This window comes from Pleurodeles waltl, chromosome 3_1 (genome assembly GCF_031143425.1).
Source record: "Pleurodeles waltl isolate 20211129_DDA chromosome 3_1, aPleWal1.hap1.20221129, whole genome shotgun sequence".
NCBI lineage: Eukaryota > Metazoa > Chordata > Amphibia > Caudata > Salamandridae > Pleurodeles > Pleurodeles waltl.
The window spans coordinates 1,692,248,555-1,692,274,943 of NC_090440.1; the positions used below are offsets into that span (position 1 = coordinate 1,692,248,555).

Consider the following 26,389-nt stretch of genomic DNA (forward strand, 5'->3'; position numbering starts at 1 on the left):
GGTTTATGGGATCAGATATCTAGGCGTAAGGGGTAGTAGCAGGCTTTGGGAGGTGGAATAATAAGGGTTTTTTTTGTATTTAGGCTGGGTGGTTTAGCAAGTACCCCCCCCCCCCCTTTTTTTTTTTTTTTTTTTTTTTTTTAGGTTTCATGGGCGGGTAGTGGTAAGGGGAGGTAAAAAAAACATGTTTGTGGGTTGGTTACCCCAAAAAAAGATTTTGAAAAATTTCATATGTGCTCATAACATTCATTCAAAAAGTTCCATGACAGTACCAGTGAAAACCAGTATGTGCACTCGCTCATGTGTGATGTCAGAAAAGTGATTGATTTTCCCAGCTGCAAGCCCTGAAGCATTTTGGCTGAAAAGCCTTTGTCACAAGACCTGTGAGCTACCTCTTGAACAAGTTTTCAATAGAATCTGTGCTGCTAATAGGTGTAACATTTTGCACAATGCTTGGTTTCCTAATAGGTGGGGAAGGCGTGTGGAGGGTGTGGGCTGTCCGCGAAGTGTTCTCCACAGAACAGAGGCTATGCGTGGTAGAGCTTTCACCACCTAAAAAGGTTTGAGTGTCTATAGTTGGCTTGCTGTGAAAAGCTGTGCACATGGGTGTGTGTAGTGTGAACTATCCAGGTAGAGCTGTGCACTAGGTGACGGCTGTAGATAGTAGGAGTGTAACCACCTAATGTGGCTTGAGGGTCCGAAGGGAGTTGGCAGTCCAGGAAATTTGCGAGCCTTGCAAAGGATATGTGTTGTAGGGGCCTGACCACATAATGGTGGCTTGTGTGTCTAGAGGTAGTGGACTGCAGTACATTACATATAAGTAAGCACATATGTTTATGTAATTTATGCTTTACATGATTCTGTGCCATTTAGTACTTAATTACTTAATTCAAAGGCTGTATTGGTTTGTAGAGTAAATTAAACAGCAGTATGGTGGATGATATCATCAGTGATGTCATTGATCATGTCATGAGTGACGTAATATGTGAGGTCTTAAGCAGTGTGTGACAGGAGCATGAGTTATAATTGGCCCAAGTAACTAACTGGGGAATTTCAGTATTTTTTTTTCTTTTCAAATTTGTTTTCAACTCTCCTTTTCACCTATCACCTCCCTTTAGTTTTTGTCTTTTCAGTGGCTGTTTAATTTTTCTTTTTAAACGGAAAGTAACATATTATTACCAGATGGAACTGTCACTTGAAAGTTTAGTTTTTCCTGTGAATTTCCTAGTTTTTTTTTAACTTAAAGTAAAATAGTACCAACATACCTAGCTATACATATTACCTCCTTAGCTATGTAAGGAGGTTGGAGTATGTGGAGGAAGTGGGCTCTACGTGAAGAGCAGCGCAGAGAGTGCATGCTGTTTATTAGGAGATAGCCCACCTAAGGGGGCTTGAGTGCTTGGAGGCAGGGGTACGGGCTTTCTTATCTAATGGGTTGTACGTTTGTTCAGGGAGTGGGCTCTTTGCACAGGATTTCTTGGGTGTTGTAGTGTAATCCATCCTCAAATCATTCTGGCGCTCCTATGCTGCCTGTCTAATACCCTCTGAGTAGCCTTTATTCACTTTCCTGGTTCAGGACCATGAGTGGCGCATAGGAATCCGCGAGGCTTGATGAGATAGTGGAGAACCATCTTAATCCTGTGTGCCCCTGAAATCTCAGTTGCTGCCTGAAGATCCTCTGCAGAAACCTCAGATAGAACCTCTATAATCCACACGTGTGCACCTTCTTGAATTCTCCAGAATACCCTCAATTTGGTGTGCCAGTCAGTCCCCAGACTTTTATGTACGTTCAGCAAAATAACAGCCAGTTTCTTGAATGACTGATATGATAAACTGATGGTGGAATGAGGGCAAAAAAAACTCCTGAATACAAATCTTCATGTCTCTACCAGTGCTATTGTCTGTCCCACCTCTTTTATCCTTTCATGAAAGGGCTACGGTTTCACCTCTGCAACCTTAACTAGATGTTGGTTACCACCAGACGTTTGTTAATGGCTGTGTACATTGCAATAATCAACTCCAAATGTGGCTTTTCACCACACATGTGACCCGTCTTGCACAGTACCCTTTTTCTTGCCTTTCTCTTTGTCCTTTACATTGAGAAGAGGTATAGGTCTTTAAAGACTCATGTCTGCCATTCTTGAACTTCTTCCCAGCCGTAGATGCATAGTGAAAGGGTGTGGACAGAGTATTTCACCAAAAGTTCTTGCTGCAAGGCACACCCATACTATTTTCCTTGAGTGACCGACATCGGTGTGGAGGGCAGCAGTAGAGAGTCTACAGTTAGTGTGAGACTGCACCACACTCACAAGGAGCAGGACTCCCTCCATGCCATATTCTCTGGGATGGATAGGCTTAAGGAATGCCCTGGCTCCAGTTGCAATGCAGAACTCTGGGTTACCAATCTGTCACTTCATCTACCCGGACTCATTTAAGATCGATACGGTGCACCAATATTTCATGTCCAACTATATGTGGTAAGGGTTTCCAGTGCAGAAGACCGTAGAAAAGAGAGATGGGAGGCAGCGGGGGTCTAGAGCAAAAATGCACCTCTTCAGTCTTTCTATTAACTTCCAGAAGAGGGATTAAGCTGTATCCCCTGACCGGCTCCCCTTTTTGTTACCACCCTGCGTAGTGGAAGGCTACTTAATTTCTCCCCTGCTCAGCCCATCCTTGCTGTGAACGCTCTATTATCTGAGGCAGAGAAAAGTTCAAGGGAGTACAAAAGAGAGCCCTTTCTAGAGCAGTCCTTGTCAGTCCTGCCTCCCAAGTTGGCATATGACTGCACTTTTCAGAGGTTTAAACAAGATTCTTTATCACTGTGTATGTTTTGCAGTCTAAGCTTTTTTGGTAGCCTTGTATGCAATGTTCATACAGTTCATTTGTCGCTTCAGCCAGCTTTTTACTTTTGCATGCCTGGTAACCAGAATCCATGGTTTTTGTGCTTCTCTCTCTCTCCACTGCTCTGTTCCACAACAACTTGCAACACAGCAGTGGAAGCTCTTTGAAGAAGTACTTGACTTGTTTTATTACACAGCTAAGAAAATAAATTCTATGTACAAATGCTGGTTACTGAATCTATTTTATGGGACATAATCTTCAGTTTACATTCATATGTTCTCATAAAACTCAACATTTGTTAATTTCTTCCTGTGTAGTCCTCACCCCCGCCACTCCTCCCTCAGCAGTACGGTTCATGATTTAGAGCCAGTGGCTTCCCTTATCACCTTTAGTGAAGGTGGATCTGCTTGACCCATTGGTTCTTTATGTAGTTTTGTTAGGATAATACTTTATACTGCAGAGGTATGGCTAATTAAATACAAATGTTTACCCTTTGAAAACTATCTCTAAGGCAGCTATATGCAGGCCATTATAAAATCTGTAAACATTACTGTTGAACCACTTTGGAGGCAGAATATTCAGTCAGCCAAATTTGTCTCAAACATCTTCAGGTACTGTCTCCATTCCTGTTCGTAAAGCCTATCTTGCTATTTGGTATGCATGAACAGATGCTGGAAAATAGTTAGCTTACTTATAGAAGTGGTCCTCTAGCTTAGCCTTCTATAGGTGTCTGTACTACCACAAAAACAGGTCAGCATAGCTTGGTAAAGAAAATGTGGTGGCAGACTGGGTAATGTTATGTAAGTTCTCTGAACTGTTGGACACGGTTTGCTGTGTGTGTGTGTGTGTGTGTGTATATATATATATATGTTCGATGGCATGTGTAGCTGCAGATACACATGCTGTGCACATCCCGCCATCTGGTGTTGGGCTCGGAGTGTTACAAGTTGTTTTTCTTTGAAGAAGTCTTTTCGAGTCACAAGATCGAGGGACTCCTCCCATTTCGGCTCCATTGCACATGGGCGTCGACTCCATCTTAGATTGTTTTTTTTCCGCCATCGGGTTCGGACGTGTTCCTTTTCGCTACGTGTTTCGGGTCGGAAAGTTAGTTAGAATCTAGAAAAAATCGTCGGTATTGTTTGCGTTCGGTATCGGGTTAGTTAAAACAGATCGACACCGACTTTTGAAGAGCTCCGGTGGCCCTTCGGGGTTTTTTCGATCCCCCCGTCGGGGCCTGGTCGGCCCGGCCACGTGTCTCTTCAAGGCTGCTGGAACGGACCCCATTGCGCTTCTGCCCAAAATGTCATAACAAGTATCCATATACAGATCAGCATCTGGTCTGTAACTTGTGTCTGTCTCCAGAGCACAAGGAGGATACCTGTGAAGCCTGTCGAGCGTTTCGGTCGAGGAAGACATTAAGAGACCGAAGAGCAAGAAGACTGCAGATGGCGTCGGCGCCAACAGGACAAGGGCGTTTCGAGGAGGAAGAAGAACCCTTCTCCATCCATGAATCGGACTCGGACGAGCTCAATCCTGAAGAAACGCCGAAAACCGTGAGTAAGACGTCGAAACATAAAACTCACAAGAAGACAACAAATGCCCAGGGGACGCCACCGCCAACAGGCCATGGCTTAACCCGAAAAATAGGTGACCGATCATCGGCACCGAAAAAGGGCATGCATGTGGCGAAGTCATCCGACTCCGGTCGAGATACCGCCACACAGCAATCTCGGGCCCGAGACAGCGGCTCCGAACAGATTCGGCACCGAGACAGTAGCACCGAAATGGTTCGGCACCGAGACACCACGACGCCGAAAATAAAGAAGGTTGCCTCGGAGCCCAAAAAGGCGACCGAAAAGATTTCGATCCCGAAACATTCAGCCTCGGAACCGAAAACGGGTTCCTACACAGAGGAACAGGGATTGTCCTCCCAGATGCAAGGACATAAGTTCGGAGAGGAACTTGAATCTGTTGAGCCAGACTACACTCAAAGAAGGCTCCACATTCAAAAAGACAGGGAAGATAAGCACTCTTCCCCCAATTAAGATGAAAAGAAGACTTGCCTTTCAAGAAAAGGACAAGCAGCCACAGGCAAAGGTGGCAAGACAAACAACTCCACCACCATCTCCACCACCATCAATGCACAAATCACCGGTAGCCACTTCACCACTGATGCAATCCCCGACTCATACTGCAATGAGTCAAGATGATCCTGATGCATGGGACCTTTATGATGCTCCTGTATCAGATAACAGCCCAGACTGTTACCCTACGAGGCCGTCGCCACCTGAAGACAGTACATCCTACACGCAGGTGGTCTCAAGGGCAGCTGCGTTTCATAACGTCACCTTGCATTCAGAACCAATTGAGGATGACTTTTTGTTTAATACACTCTCCTCCACTCATAGCCAATACCAAAGCTTACCTATGCTTCCGGGAATGCTAAAACATTCCAAACAAATATTTCAGGATCCTGTTAAAGGCAGAGCCATAACTCCAAGGGTGGAAAAGAAGTACAAGCCACCACCAACAGACCCTGTTTATATTACGCAGCAATTAACACCAGATTCTGTGGTTGTTGGGGCAGCTCGCAAGAGAGCAAACTCTCATACCTCGGGAGATGCACCACCTCCAGACAAGGAGAGTCGCAAATTCGATGCTGCGGGTAAAAGAGTTGCAGCAAACCAATGGCGTATTGCCAATTCACAAGCACTTTTGGCAAGATACGACAGAGCTCATTGGGACGAAATGCAGCATTTCATAGAACACTTACCCAAAGAGTTCCAGAAAAGGGCACAACAAGTGGTAGAAGAAGGACAAAGTATCTCCAATAATCAGATACGGTCATCAATGGACGCAGCAGATACGGCTGCAAGGACAGTAAAATACTGCAATAACAATAAGGAGACACGCATGGTTGCGTACGTCAGGATTCAAGCCGGAAATACAACAAGCCGTGCTGAATATGCCCTTTAATGAACAGCAGTTGTGTGGGCCGGAAGTAGACACTGCTATTAAAAAACTCAAAAAAAGATACTGATACCGCAAAAGCCATGGGCGCACTCTACTCCCCACAAAGCAGAGGCACATTTCGCAAAACACAATTTAGGGGAGGATTTCGAGGTCAACCTACAGAGGCCACAACCTCACAAGCAAGGCCCACTTATCAAAGCCAATATCAGCGGGGAACTTTTCGGGGGCAATATAGAGGGGGACAGTTCCAAAGCCCCAAAACCCCTCAAAACAAGCAGTGACTTCCAAGTCTGAGACCTATATTAGATCTCCGAACATTAAATACCTACATCAAATCAGATCACTTTCACATGGTGACATTACAAGACGTAATCCCACTACTCAAACAACAAGACTACATGACAACACTAGACCTAAAGGATGCATATTTCCATATACCGATACATCCTTCACACAGAAAGTACTTAAGGTTTGTATTCCAAGGGATACATTACCAATTCAAGGTGTTGCCATTCGGAATAACAACTGCGCCAAGAGTTTTTACAAAGTGCCTAGCAGTCGTAGCTGCACATATCAGAAGGCAGCAAATACATGTGTTCCCGTACCTAGACGATTGGTTAATCAAAACCAACACGCTAGAAAGGTGTTCACAACACACAGAGTATGTCATAGAAACCCTCCACAAACTAGGTTTCACAATCAACTACACAAAGTCACACCTTCTGCCGTGTCAAACACAGCAATACTTAGGGGCGACAATCAACACAGCAAAAGGGATTGCCACTCCAAGTCCACAAAGAGTTCAGGCATTTCACAATGTAATACAGGCCATGTATCCAAATCAAAAAATACAAGTCAAAATGGTGATGAAACTCTTAGGCATGATGTCCTCATGCATGGCCATTGTCCCAAACGCAAGGTTGCACATGCGGCCCTTACAACAATGCCTAGCATCACAGTGGTCACAGGCACAGGGTCAAATTCTAGATCTGGTGTTGGTAGACCGCCAAACATACGGTGGCGCTTCAATGGTGGAACAGTATAAATTTAAACCAAGGGCGGCCTTTCCAAGACCCAGTGCCACAATATGTAATAACGACAGATGCCTCCATGATAGCACACCTCAATCAATACAGCATCCAAGGACAATGGGACACTCACCAAAAACAGTTTCACATAAATCACTTAGAACTATTGGCAGTATTTCTAGCGCTGAAAGCATTTCAACCCATAATAAGCTACAAACACATTCTTGTCAAAACAGACAACATGACAACGATGTATTACCTAAACAAACAAGGAGGCACACACTCAACACAGTTGTGTCTCCTGGCACAGAGAATATGGCATTGGGCGATTCACAACCAGATTCGCCTAATAGCACAATTTATTCCAGGAATTCAGAATCAGTTAGCAGACACTCTCTCGGGATCACCAACAGATCCACGAATGGGAGATTCACCCCCAAATACTGAAAACTTACTTCAAGAGTTGGGGAACACCACAAATAGATCTATTTGCAACAAAGGAAAACGCAAAATGCCCAAACTTCGCATCCAGGTACCCACAAGATCAGTCTCGAGGCAATGCGTTATGGATGAGTTGGTCAGAGATATTTGCTTACGCTTTTCCCCCTCTCCCACTCCTTCCATATCTAGTAAACAAGCTGAGTCAAAACAAACCCAAACTCATACTAATAGCACCAACATGGGCAAGGCAACCTTGGTATACAACACTACTAGACCTCTCAGTAGCGCCTCATGTCAAACTACCAAACATACCAGATCTGTTAACGCAACACAAACAACAGATCAGACACCCAAATCCAGCATCGCTGAATCTAGCAATCTGGCTCCTGAAGTCCTAGAGTTCGGACACTTAGACCTTACACAAGAATGTATGGAGGTCATAAAACAAGCTAGGAAACCTACCACTAGACATTGCTATGCAAATAAGTGGAAAAGATTTGTTTATTACTGCCATAATAATCAAATTCAACCCTTACACGCATCTGCCAAAGACATCGTAGGATACTTACTACATTTGCAAAAATCAAAGCTAGCTTTTTCTTCCATTAAAATACATCTTACAGCAATTTCAGCTTACCTGCAAATTACGCACTCAACTTCTCTATTTAGGATACCAGTCATAAAAGCATTTATGGAAGGTCTAAAGAAAATTATACCACCAAGAACACCACCAGTTCCTTCATGGAACTTCAACATTGTCTTAACACGACTCATGGGTCCACCTTTTGAGCCCATGCACTCTTGTGAAATGCAATACTTAACATGGAAAGTTGCATTTTTAATTGCCATCACATCTTTAAGAAGAGTAAGTGAGATTCAAGCATTTACCATACAAGAACCATTTATTCAGATACACAAGCATAAAGTAGTTCTACGAACAAATCCTAAATTTTTACCAAAAGTCATATCACCGTTCCACTTAAATCAAACAGTAGAATTACCAGTGTTCTTCCCACAGCCAGACTCTGTAGGTGAAAGAGCACTACATACATTAGACATCAAAAGAGCGTTAATGTACTACATTGACCGAACAAAACTAATTAGCAAAACAAAACAATTATTGCTTTCCAAAAACCTCATACAGGAAATCCAATTTCTAAGCAAGGCATTGCTAGATGGATAGTTAAGTGCATGCAAACCTGTTATCGTAAAGCAAAAAGAGAACTGCCTATTACACCAAAGGCACACTCAACTAGAAAGAAAGGTGCTACCATGGCCTTTCTAGGAAATATTCCAATGACAGAAATATGTAAGGCAGCTGCATGGTCTACGCCTCATACATTTACCAAACACTACTGTGTAGATGTGCTAACAACACAGCAAGCCACAGTAGGCCAGTCAGTACCCCGAATATTGTTTCAAAAAACTTCAACTCCTACAGGCTGAACCACCGCTTTTGGGGAGATAACTGCTTACTAGTCTATGCACAGCATGTGTATCTGCAGCTACACATGCCATCGAACGGAAAATGTCACTTACCCAGTGTACATCTGTTCGTGGCATTAGTCGCTGCAGATTCACATGCGCCCACCCGCCTCCCCGGGAGCCTGTAGCCGTTTAGAAGTTGATCTTGAACATCTGTATATTTGTAAATATATATATTACTTTAAACTACATTATGTACATACGTATTCACTCCATTGCATGGGCACTATTACTAGCATCTACAACTCCTACCTCACCCTCTGCGGGGAAAACAATCTAAGATGGAGTCGACGCCCATGCGCAATGGAGCCGAAATGGGAGGAGTCCCTCGATCTCGTGACTCGAAAAGACTTCTTCGAAGAAAAACAACTTGTAACACTCCGAGCCCAACACCAGATGGCGGGATGTGCACAGCATGTGAATCTGCAGCGACTAATGCCACGAACAGATGTACACTGGGTAAGTGACATTTTCCATATGTGTGTGTGTATATGTATATGTGTGTGTGTGTGTATATATATATATGTGTTTGATGGCATGTGTAGCTGTAGATACACATGCTTTGCATTAGTCCTCCATCTAGTGTTGGGCTCGGAGTGTTACAAGTTTTTCTTCGAAGAAGGTTTTCGAGTCACGAGATTTACCTCCAGCACAGTACGCGAGTACAACTGCCCCGTCGCACCACACAAAAATATATAAAAATAAAAAAATTAAAAAAAAGACTTCAGCACTAGTCGTCGGTCCTCCACGGCCTTTGGGTCAAGGTTGGATCTGAAAAGTAAGTCCAGATGATCAACATTTCGGTTCGGGCCAGAGATTAAAGACTCTTTTATATTAGATAAAAGTGCATTTGACATCGACCAAACAGACTCCCGCAACATTCTCGGAATCGAGCCGAAAATCAGAAGGCAGATCTTGGGAGCCGGAAAAATCTACACCACCTTCGGAGCTGTTGCTTTCGGTTCGAACAAAGTACAAATCTTCAGAGTCAAAAGACACAGGCATTTTAGAGGTCATGGATGCTAAACAGCGGAAAATACACATTCATGGGAAGAATAATTGACTCCCCTCCAATGTCCTTTAAAAGGAAATTGACTTTTAAAGACACTTTAAAGGATGTACCTCCATCAAAAAAGGTCTGCAAGGATAAACAGCAGAAAGAGGCGACAAAACATAAACAGCCTTTACCACCACATTCTCCTGTTCTTCCTTCCTTCCACACCACCACCATCACCCACATATGAAGCACAGTTTTTACCACACACATCCTCATTATCACCACATAGGGATGTTTTAGTGATGAACAGCAGGATAAAGATCCATGGGATACATATGACCCTGATCATATTCTGCCAAATGATCCAGACTTATATCCTGCTAGACCCTCCCCACCGGAAGACACTACTGCATACTATCAAGTAGTGGCTAGAGCTACTGCCTTTCATAATGTGCAAATGCATACAGATCAGATAGAACAAGATTTCCTCTGACACGTTAGCGTCTACACATAAACAATAGCAATGTCATCCAGTGCTTCCAGTAATGCTCAGACCGGCTTCTGTTTTTTTCAGGAACCTGTTAAAGTCAGAATTATCACTCCTAGAGTAGATAAAAAATATAAACCTGTACCCTCAGACCCATTGTTTAGAAGAACACAATTACCACGTGACTCAATTGTAGTTGGCACAGCAAGAAAAAGGGCCAGTAGTCAGTCCACAGGAGATGCCCCTCCTCCAGACAAGCAGAGTAAAACAAATAGCTGTAGTGGGGTAAAAGAGTAGCTTCAATGGCTGCAAATCATTGCACGATAGCCAATTCACAAGCTCTTTTGGCTAGATATGATAGGGCACATTGGGATGAAATGGACGAACTATTACAGTACCTACCTCCTGAACACCAAAAGAGGGGACAACAAATAGTAAATAAATAAAGGGCAAGCAATATCTAATAATGCTATTAGATCTGCTATCGATGCAGCTGATACAACAGCTAGCTCAACACCAGCGTGCTTATTAGAAGACATGCCTGGTTAAGATGTTCAGGGTTCAACCCTGAAATACAACAGGCAGTGTTAAACATGCCTTTTGACAAACATCATCTAGTTGGCCCTGAGGTTGACACAACCATAGATAAACCTAAAGATTCTGAGACAACCAAAGCAGTGGGTGCGTTCTATACCACACCCACCAGAGGTACTTTTCATAGACCACAGTTTAGATGGGGTTTCAAACCATCAACTTCAGAAACAGCAACTTCCCAACAAAAACAATCCTCATCTAGTGTAGAATTGATCATTTAGAGGCTCCTATAGAGGATCTAACAATGGAGGAAGAGGTTCCTCTCAATCAAATAACCAATGACTTTCTCACCAACCCCACAGAGCACACATCTCCTGTGATAGGAAGCCTGGTAAAATTCTATCCACAATGGCACATTACTACAGATCAGTGGGTTCTCTCAATTATCCAACATGGCTATTGCCTAGATCACATTTCCGCGCCACCAAACATTCCTCCTTGTTCACACAAACTTACTCAAGAGCATCTCATTCTATTAAAACAAGAAGTACAGTCACTATTGCTCAAACAGTACCTATACCCCAGCAAGGATCCGGAGTATACTCATTATACTTCCTCATACCAAACAAAGATGGTACTCGCAGACACATCTTGGATCTCAGGCCCCTAAATCTATGCATACTGTCAGAACACGTCCTTATGGTAACTCTATATGGCCACATTAGAACTCAAGGATGCTTATTTCCACATACATCCAGCACATCGAAAGTATCTAAGATTCGTTGTAGCAGGAAAGAACTACCAGTTCAAAATGCTACCATTTGGGGTATCAGCACCAAGGATGTTCACCAAATGTTTAGCGGTAGCTGAAGCCTTCCTCAGGAGACAGCACATGCATGTCTTCCCATATCTCAACGACTGGCTTATAAAAGCTAGCACACTTCAAATTCGTCAACATCATACTCAATATACCATAAACATCCTACTCTATCTAGGATTCACAGTCAATTACCAAAAATCTCACCTGCAACCATCACAGATACAACTGTATTTAGGGATTATTCTAAACACTCAATCAGCATTGGCATACCCAAACCCAGTCTGAATCAAGCATTTCACAGTCTCCTATTACAACTACAATGCAACCACACTTATACAGTGAAGTAGGTATGATGGTGTAGGAAGTTGGCTCTGTATGCACTATTTCAAAGTAAGGAATAGTATGCACAGAGTCCAAGGGTTCCCCTTAGAGGTAAGATAGTGGCAAAAAGAGATAATTCTAATGCTCTATTTTGTGGTAGTGTGGTCGAGCAGTAGGCTTATCAGAGGGTAGTGTTAAGCATTTGTTGTACACACACAGGCAATAAATGAGGAACACACACTCTGAGACAATTCCAGGCCAATAGGTTTGTGTATAGAAAAATATCTTTTCTTAGTTTATTTTAAGAACCACAGGTTCAAGAATCACAAACAATACTTTAAATGAAAGGTATTTCACTTAGGAACTTTAGGAACTTTGAATTAGCAAAATAGCATATACAGTTTTCACTGGGGGAGGTAAGTGTTTGTTAGTTTTTGCAGGTAAGTAAACCACCTACGGGGTTCATTTGTGTCCAAGGTAGCCCACCGTTGGGGGTTCAGAGCAACCCCAAAGTTACCACACCAGCAGCTCAGGGCCGGTCAGGTGCAGAGGTCAAAGTGGTGCCCAAAACGCATAGGCTTCAATGGAGGAGGGGGTGCCCTGGTTCCAGTCTGCCAGCAGGTAAGTACCTGCATCTTCGGAGGGCAGACCAGGGAGGTTTTGTAGGGCACCGGGGGGGACACAAGTCAGCACAGAAAGTACTCCCTCAGCGGCACGGGGGAGGCCGGGTGCAGTGTGCAAACAAGCGTCGGGTTCGCAATAGGATTCAATGGGAGACCAAGGGGTCTCTTCAGCGATGCAGGCAGGGGGGGGCTCCTCGGGGTAGCCACCACCTGGGCAAGGGAGAGTGCCACCTGGGTGTCGCTCCTGCACTGGAGGTCGGATCCTTCAGGTCCTGGGGGCTGCGGGTGCAGAGTCTTTACTAGGCGTCGGGTCTTTGAAACAGGCAGTTGCGGTCAGGGTGAGCCTCGGGATTCCCTCTGAAGGCGTCGCTGTGGGGGTTCAGGGGGGACAACTCTGGCTACTCACGGTCTCGTAGTCGCCGGGGAGTCCTCCCTGTGGTGTTTGTTCTCCACAAGTCGAGCCGGGGGCGTCGGGTGCAGAGTGCAAAGTCTCACGCTTCCGGCGGGAAACATGTGTTGTTTCAAAGTTTCTTCTTTGTTGCAAAGTTGCAGTCTTTGGTGAACAGAGCCGCTGTCCTCGGGAGTTCTTGGTTCTTCTAGATGCAGGGTAGTCCTCTGAGGCTTCAGAGGTTGCTGGACCCTGGGAACGCGTCGCTGGATCAGTGTCTTTAGAAGTGGGGAGACAGGCTGGTAGAGCTGGGGCCAAAGCAGTTTGTGTCTCCGTCTTCTCTGCAGGTTTTCAGTTCAGCAGCCCTCTTCTTCTTAGGTTGCAGGAATCTGAGTTCCTAGGTTCTGGGGAGCCCCTAAATACAGAATTTAGGGGGGTGTTTAGGTCTGGGGGGTTAGTAGCCAATGGCTACTAGCCCTGAGGGTGGCTACACCCTCTTTGTACCTCCTCCCGGAGGGGGGCACATTCCTATCCCTATTGGGGGAATCCTCCATCTGCAAGATGGAGGATTTCTAAAAGTCAGAATCACCTCGGCTCAGGATGCCTTAGGGGCTGTCCTGACTGGCCAGTGACTCCTCCTTGTTTTTCTCATTATCTCCTCCGGCCTTGCCGCCAAAAGTGGGGCCGTGGCCGAAGGGGGCAGGCAACTCCACTAGCTGGAATGCCCTGGGGTGCTGTGACAAAAGGGGTGAGCCTTTGAGGCTCACCACCAGGTGTTACAGTTCCTGCAGGGGGAGGTGAAAAGCATCTCCACCCAGTACAGGCTTTGTTACTAGCCACAGAGTGACAAAGGCACTCTCCCCATGTGGCCAGCAACATGTCTGGAGTGTGGCAGGCTGCTAAAACCAGTCAGCCTACACGGGTAGTCGGTTAAGGTTTCAGGGAGCACCTCTAAGGTGCCCTCTGGGGTGTATGTTACAATAAAATGTACACTGGCATCAGTGTGCATTTATTGTGCTGAGAAGTTTGATACCAAACTTCACAGTTTCAGTGTAGCCATTATGGTGCTGTGGAGTTTGTGTTTGACAGACTCCCAGACCATATACTCTTATGGCTACCCTGCACTTACAATGTCTAAGGTTTTGCTTAGACACTGTAGGGGCATAGTGCTCATGCACTTATGCCCTCACCTATGGTATAGTGCACCCTGCCTTAGGGCTGTAAGGCCTGCTAGAGGGGTGACTTATCTATACCTGTAGGCAGTGTGAGGTTGGCATGGCACCCTGAGGGGAGTGCCATGTCGACTTATTCTTTTTATCCCCACCAGTACACACAAGCTGGCAAGCAGTGTGTCTGTGCTGAGTGAGGGGTTCCCAGGGTTGCATAAGACATGCTGCAGCCCTTAGAGACCTTCCCTGGCATCAGGGCCCTTGGTACCAGGGGTACCAGTTACAAGGGACTTACCTGGATGCCAGGGTGTGCAAATTGTGGAAATAAAAGTACAGGTTAGGGAAAGAACACTGGTGCTGGGGCCTGATTAGCAGGCCTCAGCACACTTTCAAATCAAAACTTAGCATCAGCAAAGGCAAAAAGTCAGGGGGTAACCATGCCAAGGAGGCATTTCCTTACAGATGGCTTCATGCATAGCAATAGCACCCCAATGCCAGGCTACATGAGACCACTACAACAATGTATCTCTTAGCATTGGTCTCAGGCACACGGTCGGATTCAGAATCTAGTGTTGTTGGACCGCCAAACTCACAGCTCTCTTCAATGGTGGAATTCCACCAACCTATCAAAAAGGCTGCCCTTTCAGGACCCTCTGCTTCAGCCCGTGATCACAACAGATGCATCAGTGATAGGTTGAGGAGCTCATCTCAACAACCTCACTATACAGGGGAAATGGGACTCAATCCAACAAATTTAGCACATAAACCACTTGGAATTACTAGCAGTATTCCTAGCACTCAAAGCTTTTCAAACACAAATTACAGTCACAGTAGTATTAATAAGGACAGACAATATGACCACGATGTATCATCTGCAAAATAAACGGCGGGACGCATTCATCACAATTGTCCCTTCTAGCACAGACAATTTGGAAATGGGCAATTCACAATCGCATTCAGTTAATAGAAGGGTACATCCCAGGGATACACAATCAACTAGCAGACCTCTTAAGCAGGACTCAATAACAAATACACGAATGGGAGATTTAACCACAGGTGATTCAACAATACTTCCGTATGTGGGGAACACTGGAAATAGACCTTTTTCATTTCAAAAGAAAACACAAAATGCCAAACCTTCACATCCAGGTTACCCTCACCCTCAATCCAAGAGCAATGATCTATGGATGAATTGGTCAAAGATATTTGCTTATGCTTTTCCACCTCTCCCACGAATTCATTTCTGATGAAAAAGAGGAACAAACCTCACTCACCTCGATACTCATAGCTCCCACATGGGCACGTCAACATTGGTACACAACACTATTAGACCTGTCTGTAGTACCACATAAACTACCAAACAAACCAAATCTGTTGACTCAAAGGAGAGGTCAAATCACACATCCAAATCCAAGTATACTCAACCTGGAGATTTGGCTCCTGAAGTCATAGTTTGGCTACTTAACAGCTTCCATCAGTATGTATGGATATTATGAAAGAAGCACGCAAACCCACAACTAGACTATGCAGCATAATGGAAACGTTGTGTCTACTATTGTCAACCTAAAAACATTCAGTACAAGATATTGTTTAATATTTGTTAAATTAACAAAAAGCAAATCTTGCATATTTCTCTATTAGAATCCATTTAACAGCAATAGTTGCTTACCTCCAAAACAGACAACATACTTCCCTCTTTAGGATTCTTGTTATAAAGGCTTTTATGGAGGGTCTCAAAAGGGTTATTCCACCTGGAGCTCCACCAGCCCCTGTCTGACATCTTAATATTTTACTCACCAGACTTATGGAGCCACCTTTTGAACCCATGCATTCTTGCCCCCTTCAGTTTTTATCATGGAAGGTTGCTTTTTTTGGTAGCAATCACTTCTTTAAGGAGAGTTAGTGAAACTCAAACAATCACTCTAGGGGAACCTTTCTTTCAAATTCACAAAAATAGTTCTTAACACAAACCCAAAATTCCTACCAAAAGTGGTTTCACCTTTTTATATCAATCAGTGGAATTGTCAGTCTTCTTTCCACGGCCAGATTCAGTTGCTGGTAGAGCTCTTCACACCCTTGATGTTAAGAGCTCTCATGTACTATATAGACAGAGATTTCTGAAAATTCAAACAACTCTTTGTAGCTTTTCAACAACCTTACAAAGGTAATCCCATTTCAAAAAATGGATTAGCACGATGGATAGTCAAATGTATACAAACTTGCCATCTTAAAGCTAAAAGACAGTTACCAGTAACTCGTAAAGCTCGCTCCACTAGGAAGAAAGGGGCTTCAATGGCATTCTTAAGCAATATACCAATGGTAGACATATGTAAAGCAGCCACATGGTCTACACCACACACATTTACTAAACACTACAGTGTGGATGTATTATCTCGACAAAGAGCAAATGTTGGACAGGCAGTGCTTAGAACACTATTTCCAACTACTACAACTCCTACAGGCTAACCACCGCTTCCTTTTTAGGAGGGGACTGCTTTTCAGTCTCTGCAAAGCATGTGTATCTACAGCTACACATGCCATCGAACGGAAAATGTTACTTACCCAGTAGACATCTGTTTGTGGCATGTAGTGCTGTAGATTCACATGCACCCTCCCTCCTCCCCGGAAAGCTGTGGCCGTTGTAGTACTATATATTGTAAATATGTATATACTTTGCATGGACATCCCGTTTAGTTACTATAGATGTACATATGCCATTGCACACACTTGTACACTCTTTACATCACCCTCCTACAGGAAAACAATCTAACAAAGGACTCGATGCCCATACGCACTATCACCAGGAGGAGTCACCACTCGATCTTGTGAGTCGAAAACCTTCTTTGAAGAAAACAACTTGTAACACTCCGAGCCTAACACTAGATGGCACACTTATGAAAAGCATGTAAATCTACAGCACTACATGCCTGAACATAGATATATATCCTCTGCTGTACTTGAGATGGATTTTGCAAGTCAACAAGGAGTTCTATAACCATATAGAGGAACGGCTGCATGCCAAGTTCATTTATAAGCTTATGGGACTCCTCTGTGACTTGCAGTATCCTTATGTACACTAGTGGGTACTGTATCCCATATAATAAATGGTCATACCTGTAGTAGGCTGGCTCAGTATATGGTGTACACCTATGGGTAAGGCACCCTGTACTGAGTCCAGGCAACCCTTAGTTATTGTGTAGGCGGCTCTAGATAACCAGAGCTCTCATAGGGGTTGCTGTGGAGAGCAGCTAAGGCTTATCCAGGAGGGTGAAAAACAGTTGCAAATAGCACACAGGTCAGTCATTGATGTTCACACAGGAAAGAATCTTACCAGTGTGAGAAAAATGTTAGTTATTGTAAGACACACTCTAGAACTAAGTTTGGTTCTCCTAACCTGAAATATGGTCATACAAAATATACTTAGCAACAGGTAAGTAAAGGCATATAATAACATGGACCCCAATGGGGGTGCCAACCATTTACTAAAAAATAATGGAATGCGAAAGCTACTTCCAACCCACGCTACCACCCAAATTCCCTTAGGGCTGGGAAGTACTAAAACCCCAAAGGTAAGTAGATAAGTTTTCCCAGGCGCCCGAGTGGAGTAGAAATCTCAGGTCATTGTCTATAGGCTAACATTGGGAAGTTGCAGTTGGAATTTTCGCATTCTACGACCCTTCCCGGAGGATCCCCGAGGAAACCCATTAGGACAAGGGAAGTTGGATAGTGTCCCCACCCAGAACAGTGGAGTACCTACATCAGGAAGCCCCGGTGCATAGTGGTGAATTTATGTCGGACTCTCCTGCTGAAATCACAGGGGACCTTGGTTGTCCAGCTGCTGTCGTGACCTGTGGACCAGGTTGGTGGAACCCATGTGTGTATTCTGGAAGAAGAGGGCCTAAGGAAAGAGGGGACTGAGTACGGACAATCCGCAGCTGCCCAGGAGGTGCAGGAGGGCAATCCCCCCACCCCCTGCTCGGAGATGATTTTCTGGAGGACAGTGGTGAAAAAGTGAAACTGGAGTCCAGGCTTTGCAAGAAGATCCAAGGAGTAGTCCAAGCTTTTCCCACGCCGGTCGTCGAATTGCAGACTGGGGCTAGTGGTCAGCAGGACAACCAACAAGCCTTGGCAAATGCAGAGAAGCGTTGCACAGGGTTGCAGGATTTGTGGAGATCAGCAAGGTTCAGGTGACCCAACCTTGGCAGCTAGGTCAGGACCAGCTCTCAGCACGTAGGAGTGACAGCAGAAAACGACAGAGCCCCTCAGCAGGGCCCTCTGGCAGCTGGAACAGGGAGTCACAGGGAGGCCTTAGCAGCACAGCTTAGAGGGGTGCCCACGTTGCAGGAGTTGCAGAGAGGACATTGTTCTTGGAGATGGAGAGTGCTGGAGGCTGGGGCTTCTTGTAACTACAAGGTCTTCAGACTGAAGAGCCAACAAGCTTTGGCAGCCACAGATGCTGTGTACAGGGGTTCCAGCCAAGCAGCTCCAGAGAAGGACCCCAGACTTACCAGTTGCAAGGAAGATAGGTCAGACCTCTGGAGAGCCACAGAACTACCACCTTTGTTGTAGAGCCTTGAAGAGTCTGTGGGACAGCAGGATCCACAAACCAGTCATAGTCATTGAGGTGCCTGCAGATGCAGGGGAGTGACTCCTTCACTCCATGGAAGATTCCTTCTTGCTTTTCTGAGTGCAGGCAGAATCGCTGTGACTCTGGAGGATGCACAATCACGGGGTTGCAGAAGTCTTTGTAGATCTTGGAAACAAAGCTGCAGTAGGAGTCCTTGGTTCCAGTGAAGAACAGCAACAATTCCGTTGTACAGGTCACAGAAGTGTCTTGCAGAGGAGACTTGCAGACAGTTCCTGGAGTCTTGCAGACGAATATAGGGTCCAACCCTCAGAATTCAAAATTGAACACATGAAACAATTTTATAAATTTGAGGCAAACGGATATTAGAAACAGTTCAATTTAAGTAAGTTTTTGTTAAAGAAATAAAAAAGCTGCAGTAGCTCAATTTGTAGAAACGTTTTGAAATATTCTAGCTTTTCTCGGTGTATGAGTGCAAAAAATAAACGTTCTCTGTGTTTGTCATTTTAAGCTATAAAAGTAGAGCAGAAGAAATAAAAGCAAAGTTTCCTTTTTGGTTGCTTTAAACAGCTGCTTCAGTTTCCATGATGTGACCTGCCTTTCACATCGGCTGCTGGATCTGGTAACCGGCATTGTGACATCAGAACTCAGCTGTAATAACGTATAATAGGCGAGTTCTGACGTCTTTTCTTTTTAATCAGTGACTGGGTGAGTCATAAGTTGCTGACTATAAAGAAATCAGACTGCTGTTTATATAGTAATTACAGAGCCATGTATTATATTATGTTTAAGATCATTTTGCATATATTATATAAACTCTTACTTGCTTTTACTTGTGGAATATTTGCAATAAAAGATGATGCCAGCTAATGTTTCTCTTTAGATCTACATAAAGAGTTGGACCGCCTGTCCCAAGAGAAGTTGGAGCTGAAATGTCAGTCTGAGAAGGATAGAGCTAACTTGTTGTCTCAAATGAATGTGCTGGAAGCAGAGCTCGAGGAGCAAATCAGCAGAAATCAAGATTTAGCTAAGGTCACATCTGAAGTCTTTGACCTTCGACAGCAGATCCAAGTTTTGGAGAAACAACTGAAAAGCCAGCGACACTTCATGGATGTAAGTTTTTTTCACCACCTTCCTCTTGTAGAGTGCGTGTTTCCGCAAGTATTGGGTGATCTTTAGTGGGACCCCCAACCTAAGTGTCCCATCCCACATCCCCACCCTTACCCATAATTATTCTGACATTTACCACTTTGATCTGTTTTTCTTGAAAGGAACATTTTATCCCTCTTTTCAACTAGATTTATTTTTCAGATTTGAGTTTTTTTGCTACCTGCTGTTGTAGACCTTTTCATTAGGTCAAGTGGGAAAGAATAGTAAAGTTAGGGAAGGGCAGTGAAATAGTAACTTTCACTGCTCTGTAAATCCTATTAAAGGTTCCTATTTATCGGATCTGAGAAAGGCATTTCGTTGCAGATATCTTATCTTAGAATTTCCCCCAGGTGTCAGTCTGGATCCAGTGATTTTTCTCAGGCAGTACCCCTGCGCGGCGTTAAGTGGCATCGATCAGCTCCGCGTCTGTCTGCATTGTCCACGCTGGATAGGTCATGGGTCCTATATAGGTGCCACCTCCAGCCCGCTGACGACAGTCAATGTTGATCCAAAAAGAGCTACACTTCAGTCATTTTTTGACTGCCCTTTTTCTACTTTTTGTCTACGTTTTTTCAAATTGTTAACTCCTGGTGCGTCGAGGGATGTCATCAAGGAAGACAGGAATCAAGTCTTGTGGGTCCTGTCATTGAGCAATGTCTGTGATGGATCCACACCTCATGACCCTTTGGTGTCTTGAGCGTGACCACAACCCGAAGTTGTGCTCAGAGTGTTGGGTCATGCATCCAAATGCTTTGAAGGAGTAGTCCCTGAAGATGATGATAGCCCGCCACTAGACTCTGCAAGTAGAAATCCCAGTTGACAGGAAGGTCCAGGGAGTGGTCTCGAAGTCTTCCATCCTTGTTGTCATGCCAGTCCAAGTCCTTAGGATTATCGGGTGAGTTGAGGCACAAGAAGTCAAAGAAAGCAAAACGTTCTTCAACTTCCCCTTGTCTGTTGGCCAACGAGATACAGGAGCATCGTCATTCTAGGCCTCCCTCTGGCACCTGCATCTGGGCTGACTCGGTGCCTTCCTGAGTTTCTAGGAGCCAGAGTGACTCATGCCCAGCTAAAAGAGTTCTATGCAGCCATGCATTTAATTTTTTGGCAGCGTGAGTCCGCCGGCGGGCGCCGCAGAGCCCAAAGGGGCCCCTCCGGGTTCTGCACTGGCAGCTTCACCCTTGGCTTCGAGGGACACCAATGGATCTATGCTTACATCCGGGATGGTGTAGTCGTACCAACTCTGACTTCCCCAACGCCGGTCCTGACAATGGTGCCGTCACCATCATCATTTCTGACAAGGAGCTGGATGGGTGGCATATGAGACTGTGCCACGGATAGGTGCTGTACCGCCTGTGTCAGATCCTTGGCCTGTTTCCTATGGGCTAGGCTACGATGAGGAATGGGAGGGGTCAGTGGACCCTTTGGAATACCAGCTCCAAGATCCTGTGGACTGGCGTATGGCCTTGAGTGAAGCCAATGGACTGGATACCTCCCCAGATACTAGCATTCTTTCTCCCCCTACCATGGTTACGCAGGTGGGAGGTTCTTATTCTATGGTGGCCTGAAGAGCAGCTGAGGTCCTGGCCCTTTGGTGGAAGTCGAACTAACCTCCTGACAGAGGTGCTTCAACCTGGAGCTTCATCCTCCGAACCCCTTCTCCCCTTCAATGAAGCCCTCACAGATGTCCTACTTGGGTACCTGATCCAAACCCAGCACAGGGCTCCTCGCTCTTGTAAACATGACAGTTGCCCACTGCTGTTGCCTTGCTCTGGTCAACCTAAGTTTCCTTATGCAACACACCACCCCTGAGAGCCTGGTTATCCAAGCTTCCATCCTCCCATGGCTCATTCCCTTCGACAACCCTACATAGGGAATCCACGTGGCTGGTTGCACTTGGGAAGATGATGTTTTCTTTCGGCAGCCTGGCATTGTAGTCCATGAACACTGCATGCCTTTTGGGCCATCATTTCTACACACTAATATGGTTGTGCAAGTGCTGCCACATGTCCCGGAGGAGGCCTGGGCTGTACTTTCCCAAGAAGTTACTGATGGGATAGACGATTTGATGTGAACTGGACACGACCGAATCACTGGGCAGAGTGGTTTAATCGACGGTGGCCCTGAGGCGCCACGCCTGATTGAGGACGCCCGGCTTTTCGCTGGATGTCCAAGCCAATCTTATGGACATGCTCTTTGATGACACCTGTCTCCGGAAAAAAAGCAGACTTGGCGCTCAAGCGCTTCAAGGACTCTCGTTCTACGTTCAAGGCCTTGTTGCGGCCCCTCACCCTCCTTAGTCTGCTTTTTGCCCCTGTTGTGGCTCCGGAAGGGGCACCTAACCATGTCTGTTCCTGTCCAGCCACAGCACCGTGCATGCTGTCCAAACTCCCCTGCCAACCCCCCTCCCTGCACGTCCCCACCTTCCTAGTATGACTTATTCCCGGCAGGGACTAGTGGGAGGCAGGATTCGCCATCACCTGCTCCCCTGGCAGTCCATCACGTCAGACAGGTGGGTTTTGCAGGTAGTCTGAAGGGTTTACTCACTCCCCTTCGGGCTACCCCTCCATCCATGCCACCATCCTACGACTGGATGATGGAGGATCACTTGCCACTTTTCTGAGAGGAAGTTACAGCTCTCTTGGCCAAGGGAGCTATAGAGGGGGTTCCTGTGCCAGAAGTAGGCTGTGGTTGCTATTCCCATTACCTTCTGGTACCCAAAAAGAACCAAGGCCTCCGCCCTATTCTAGACTTTTGTCCCTTAATCTTTTCCTCAGGAATGGGAAGTACAAAATGCTCACTCTGGCTAAGGTTCTATCAAGTGTTTCAGTCTTCTACTATCTTGACAAATGGCTGTTGAAGGCAGGTTTGCCCCAGGTTGTGGTCTCCCACCTCCAGACTATGCTGGACTTAATGTCTTTGCTGGGGTACACCTGACTCGCTTTGACGCACCCTTTCATCAGAGCTGTTTTGGACACAGTGCAGTTTCAGGCTTATCCTCCTGAGCGGCGAATCCAGGATATTCAGGCTATGATACCAATGTTTCAACCTCTATCCTGGAGTTCAGTTAGAATGACTGAGGCTACAGGACCTAATTGCTTCCTGTATTCTGCTAGTGACACATGCCAGATGGCAAATGTGGGCTCTGCAGTGGGACCTGAAGTTGCAGTGGGCGAAGCATCAGGGGAATTTTGCAGACATGGTCAAGATCTCTGAGGAAACTGCGCAAGATCACAGTGGTGATTAACAAACCGTGTTTGTGTCGGAGCTAGATCCCTCTCCCTTTCCCTCCAGTTCTGACAGTAGTGACAGATGTGTCACTCTGGGCTGGGACGGCCATCTGGGAGAGGTGGAATTCAGAGGTACCTGGTCGGCGGGCAGAGTCCTGACTCCCCATAAACCTGTAGGAGCTTGGTGTGATCAGACTAGCATTGAAATAATTTCTTCCCTCTCTCAAGTGTGTATTGCAGGTGTTTATGGACCACACCACCGTCGTGTGTTACTGCAACAAGCAGGGCAGGGTGGAGTTGTGCACCATTTGTCAGGAGGCTCTTCGCTTTTGGACGTGGCTGGAACTTGGCATTTCCATGGTAGTTTAACTTCTGGCAGGCTCTCTGAACGCCAGAGCCGACCAACTCAGCCAGCAATGCTTAGTTGGTCACAAATGGTGTCGCCAGCCAGAGGTGGCGCAAGGTCTCTCTCAGCAGTGCGAGAGCCTTGGTTAGATCTCTTCACCTCCACAGAGCACTTGCAGTGTCAGCAGTATTGTGCATTACTGTTTCCAAAGTGACAATCGCTCGATGACTCATTTTCGTCTTCAGTGGAACTCAGGCCTCCTGTACGCCTTTCTGACCATACCATTTCAGACTAGAGTTCTTAAGAAGATCGAGAACGACGGGGCCCAAGTAATCATTGTGGCTCTGGACTGGGCATGTAGAGTCTGCTATTGAGCATGGCCATCAACTCTTTGATCAGACTGCCCCTTCAGGAGGATCTTCTGTCACAGTAGCAGTGTAGTCTCTACCCAGACCTTTCCAGTCTCCGCCTTTGTGCATGGAGATTGAGCGGCAACAGTTGACAGCTTTTGCCCTTCCTCCCGAAGCCAGGCATCCTTCTACCAAAACGGTATACGGCTGTCGGTCGAATACATTTGTGGCATGGTGCAAAGACGAGTCTGACCCTCCTTCTGCCCCTTTCTCCGAGGTCCTATTGTTTTATTTCTCTGGCCCAGCAGGGCTCTGCTATGGGCATTCTTAAAGGTTTTTGAGGTTGCCTGATCAACCTACTTCAAGTCTCCTATTACTATGTTCCTCAGGGTCTTACTCACATGTTTCCTCCATCCCCATTCATTATGCCCCAGTGGGAGTTGTAGGAAGCTGGCTCTCTATGTAGTGTACTAAAATGAAGTACACTGTGCAGATAGTTCAGTGAATCCCCAATTGGTATTGCAGAGGCAGAAGTAGATGGGAATAATGCTTTATGTTGTGGTAGAGTGGGTGAGCAGTTGCGCTTATCAGGGGTAGTGCTAAGTGTAGGAAGCTGGCTCAGTGTATCAAAATGAGATATAGTATGCAGAGTCCAGGGGTTCCTCAGAGGCTTAATAAAGGCTAAAGTAGATAGTAATAATGCTTTTTTTGTGGTAATGTGGGCTTATTAGAGGGCAGTGCAAAGCAATTAGTTGTACACACAGGCTATAAATGAAGCACACACTCAATGACTAACTCCAGGCCAATGGTTTGTATATGCAAAAATATATTTTGTTACTTTATTTCTAGAACCACAATATTCAGTTTGCAGGTAAATTCAGACGTATGTAACAACACCACTTTGTTTCAATTTTGCAAGTTATACGGTTTTCAAATAAATAGTAATTAACTTTTTTAAAAGTTGACAGTGCAATTTTCAGAAACCGTTCTGGGGGAAAGAAAAGTTAGCACAGTTCTGAGGTAAGCACATAACTTAGAGTTCCAGTCTCCAGGAGTTAGGATGTCCGCAGGTTGGGGTTCAAGTTAACTGCACACACCCACCACCAGCAACACTGGGCTGGCTGGGTGCAGGGGTCAAAGTTGAGGTAGAATTAACATGGGCTTCTAAGAAGACTGGGGCACTCTGAATCAGGCTTGCTTGCAGATAAGTACCTGTGTCTTCGGAGGGCAGACCTACGGGGATTAGAGGAGTACCGGGGACGGGGCGGAGAGTCACACAGATGCTGCAGGCTAAGTCCAGGGGGTTGGTTACAGAAAAACAAAGGCTGGACACGGAGGAGGGCTGCCTGCTGGACGTTGCTGCACCGAAGGTCAGATTCCTCAAAGCCATGGGGCTGGTGGGGCAGGTGTACCTTTTGGTATCTGGAATCTACACCCGGTTCTCTCGAAGTCAAGGGGGGGTCCTCCGGATTTAGGCTGCAGGCGTCGTGTTGCATAGGAGTGGTCATCCCAGGGTGGACACTAGATTAGAATCTCCTGGGGGCCAGCTTTAGTTTGTTGGGCCACATGGACATGGGCAGTGGGCAGGACTCACGTTTCCAGGGTGGATCCGGAGTCCTTGGTCCTCTGGGGTGCAGGCAGTCCTCTTGAGGCTTTTAAGAGGTCGCTGCTCCTGCAAGAGCCTCGCCTTTTTGTAGCAGGGCTTCAGAAGCTGAAGACTGGCCTGTAGGGCTGGGACCAAGTCAGTTGGTATCTTCAGTCTTCTCTGCTGGGGGTCACCTTAGCAGTCCTTTTTATTTCTTTCTTCCTTCTTTTCTTCTTCTTGAGGTTGCCAGGAATCTGATGAGCTAGGTTCAGGGGAGCCCTTAAATCTCTGGCGTTACAGGGGGTCAGAGGGCAGTAGCCAATGGCTACTGTCCCTGAGGGTGACTACACCCTTCCGGTGTCTCCTCCCCTTGGGGAGGGGGACACAGACCTAACCCTATTGGTTCCTGTCCTCCAAACCAAAATGGAGAATTTTGCAAGGAGGTGGTCACTTCGGCTCTGGACACCTTAAGGGTGGTCCCAGCTGAAGTGATCACTCCTTGTTTTCCTTAATTTTTCCACCGGACTTACCGCCAAAAGTGTGGCTTTGTCTGGGGGGGGAGTTGGGAGGGGGGGGGGCATCTCCACTAGCTGGGGCACTGTAACAAGAGGCCTGAGCCTTTGAGGCTCATCGCCAGGTGTTATTTCCTGCAGAGGTGAGGTGTGATGCACTTCCACCCAGTGCAGGTTTTTGTTTCTGGCCACAGAGAGCACAAAGGCTCTTACCCCATGTGGTCAAACTCATCTGGAAGGGGCAGGCTGGCACAGACCGGTCAGTCTTGCACTAGACGTTTGGCTAACATAAAGGAGGCGCCTCTAAGATGCCCTCTGGGTGCATATTTCAATTAATCCAACACTGGCAGTGTGGGTTTATTGTGCTGAAAAGTTTGATTCCAGACTTCAGTGAATACATTATGGAGCTGTGGAGTTCGTAATGACAAACTCCCAGCCCATATACTCAGTACGGCCACACTGCACCTACAATGTCTAAGAATGGACTTAGACACTGTAGGGGCATATTGCTCATGCAACTATGCCCTA

The 26,389-nt window shown here is 45.8% G+C and overlaps 1 protein-coding gene across 1 annotated transcript in view; it reads left to right on the forward strand.

Moving 5' to 3' along the window:
- LOC138285504 (pericentrin-like) overlaps window positions 1–26,389 on the forward strand; it is a 542,361-nt gene that overhangs the window by 57,454 nt on the left and 458,518 nt on the right. Inside the window, exon 7 of the mRNA XM_069225495.1 lies at window positions 19,576–19,805. Coding sequence (XP_069081596.1) covers window positions 19,576–19,805 — 230 coding nt within the window. The remainder of the gene's footprint in view (window positions 1–19,575; window positions 19,806–26,389) is intronic.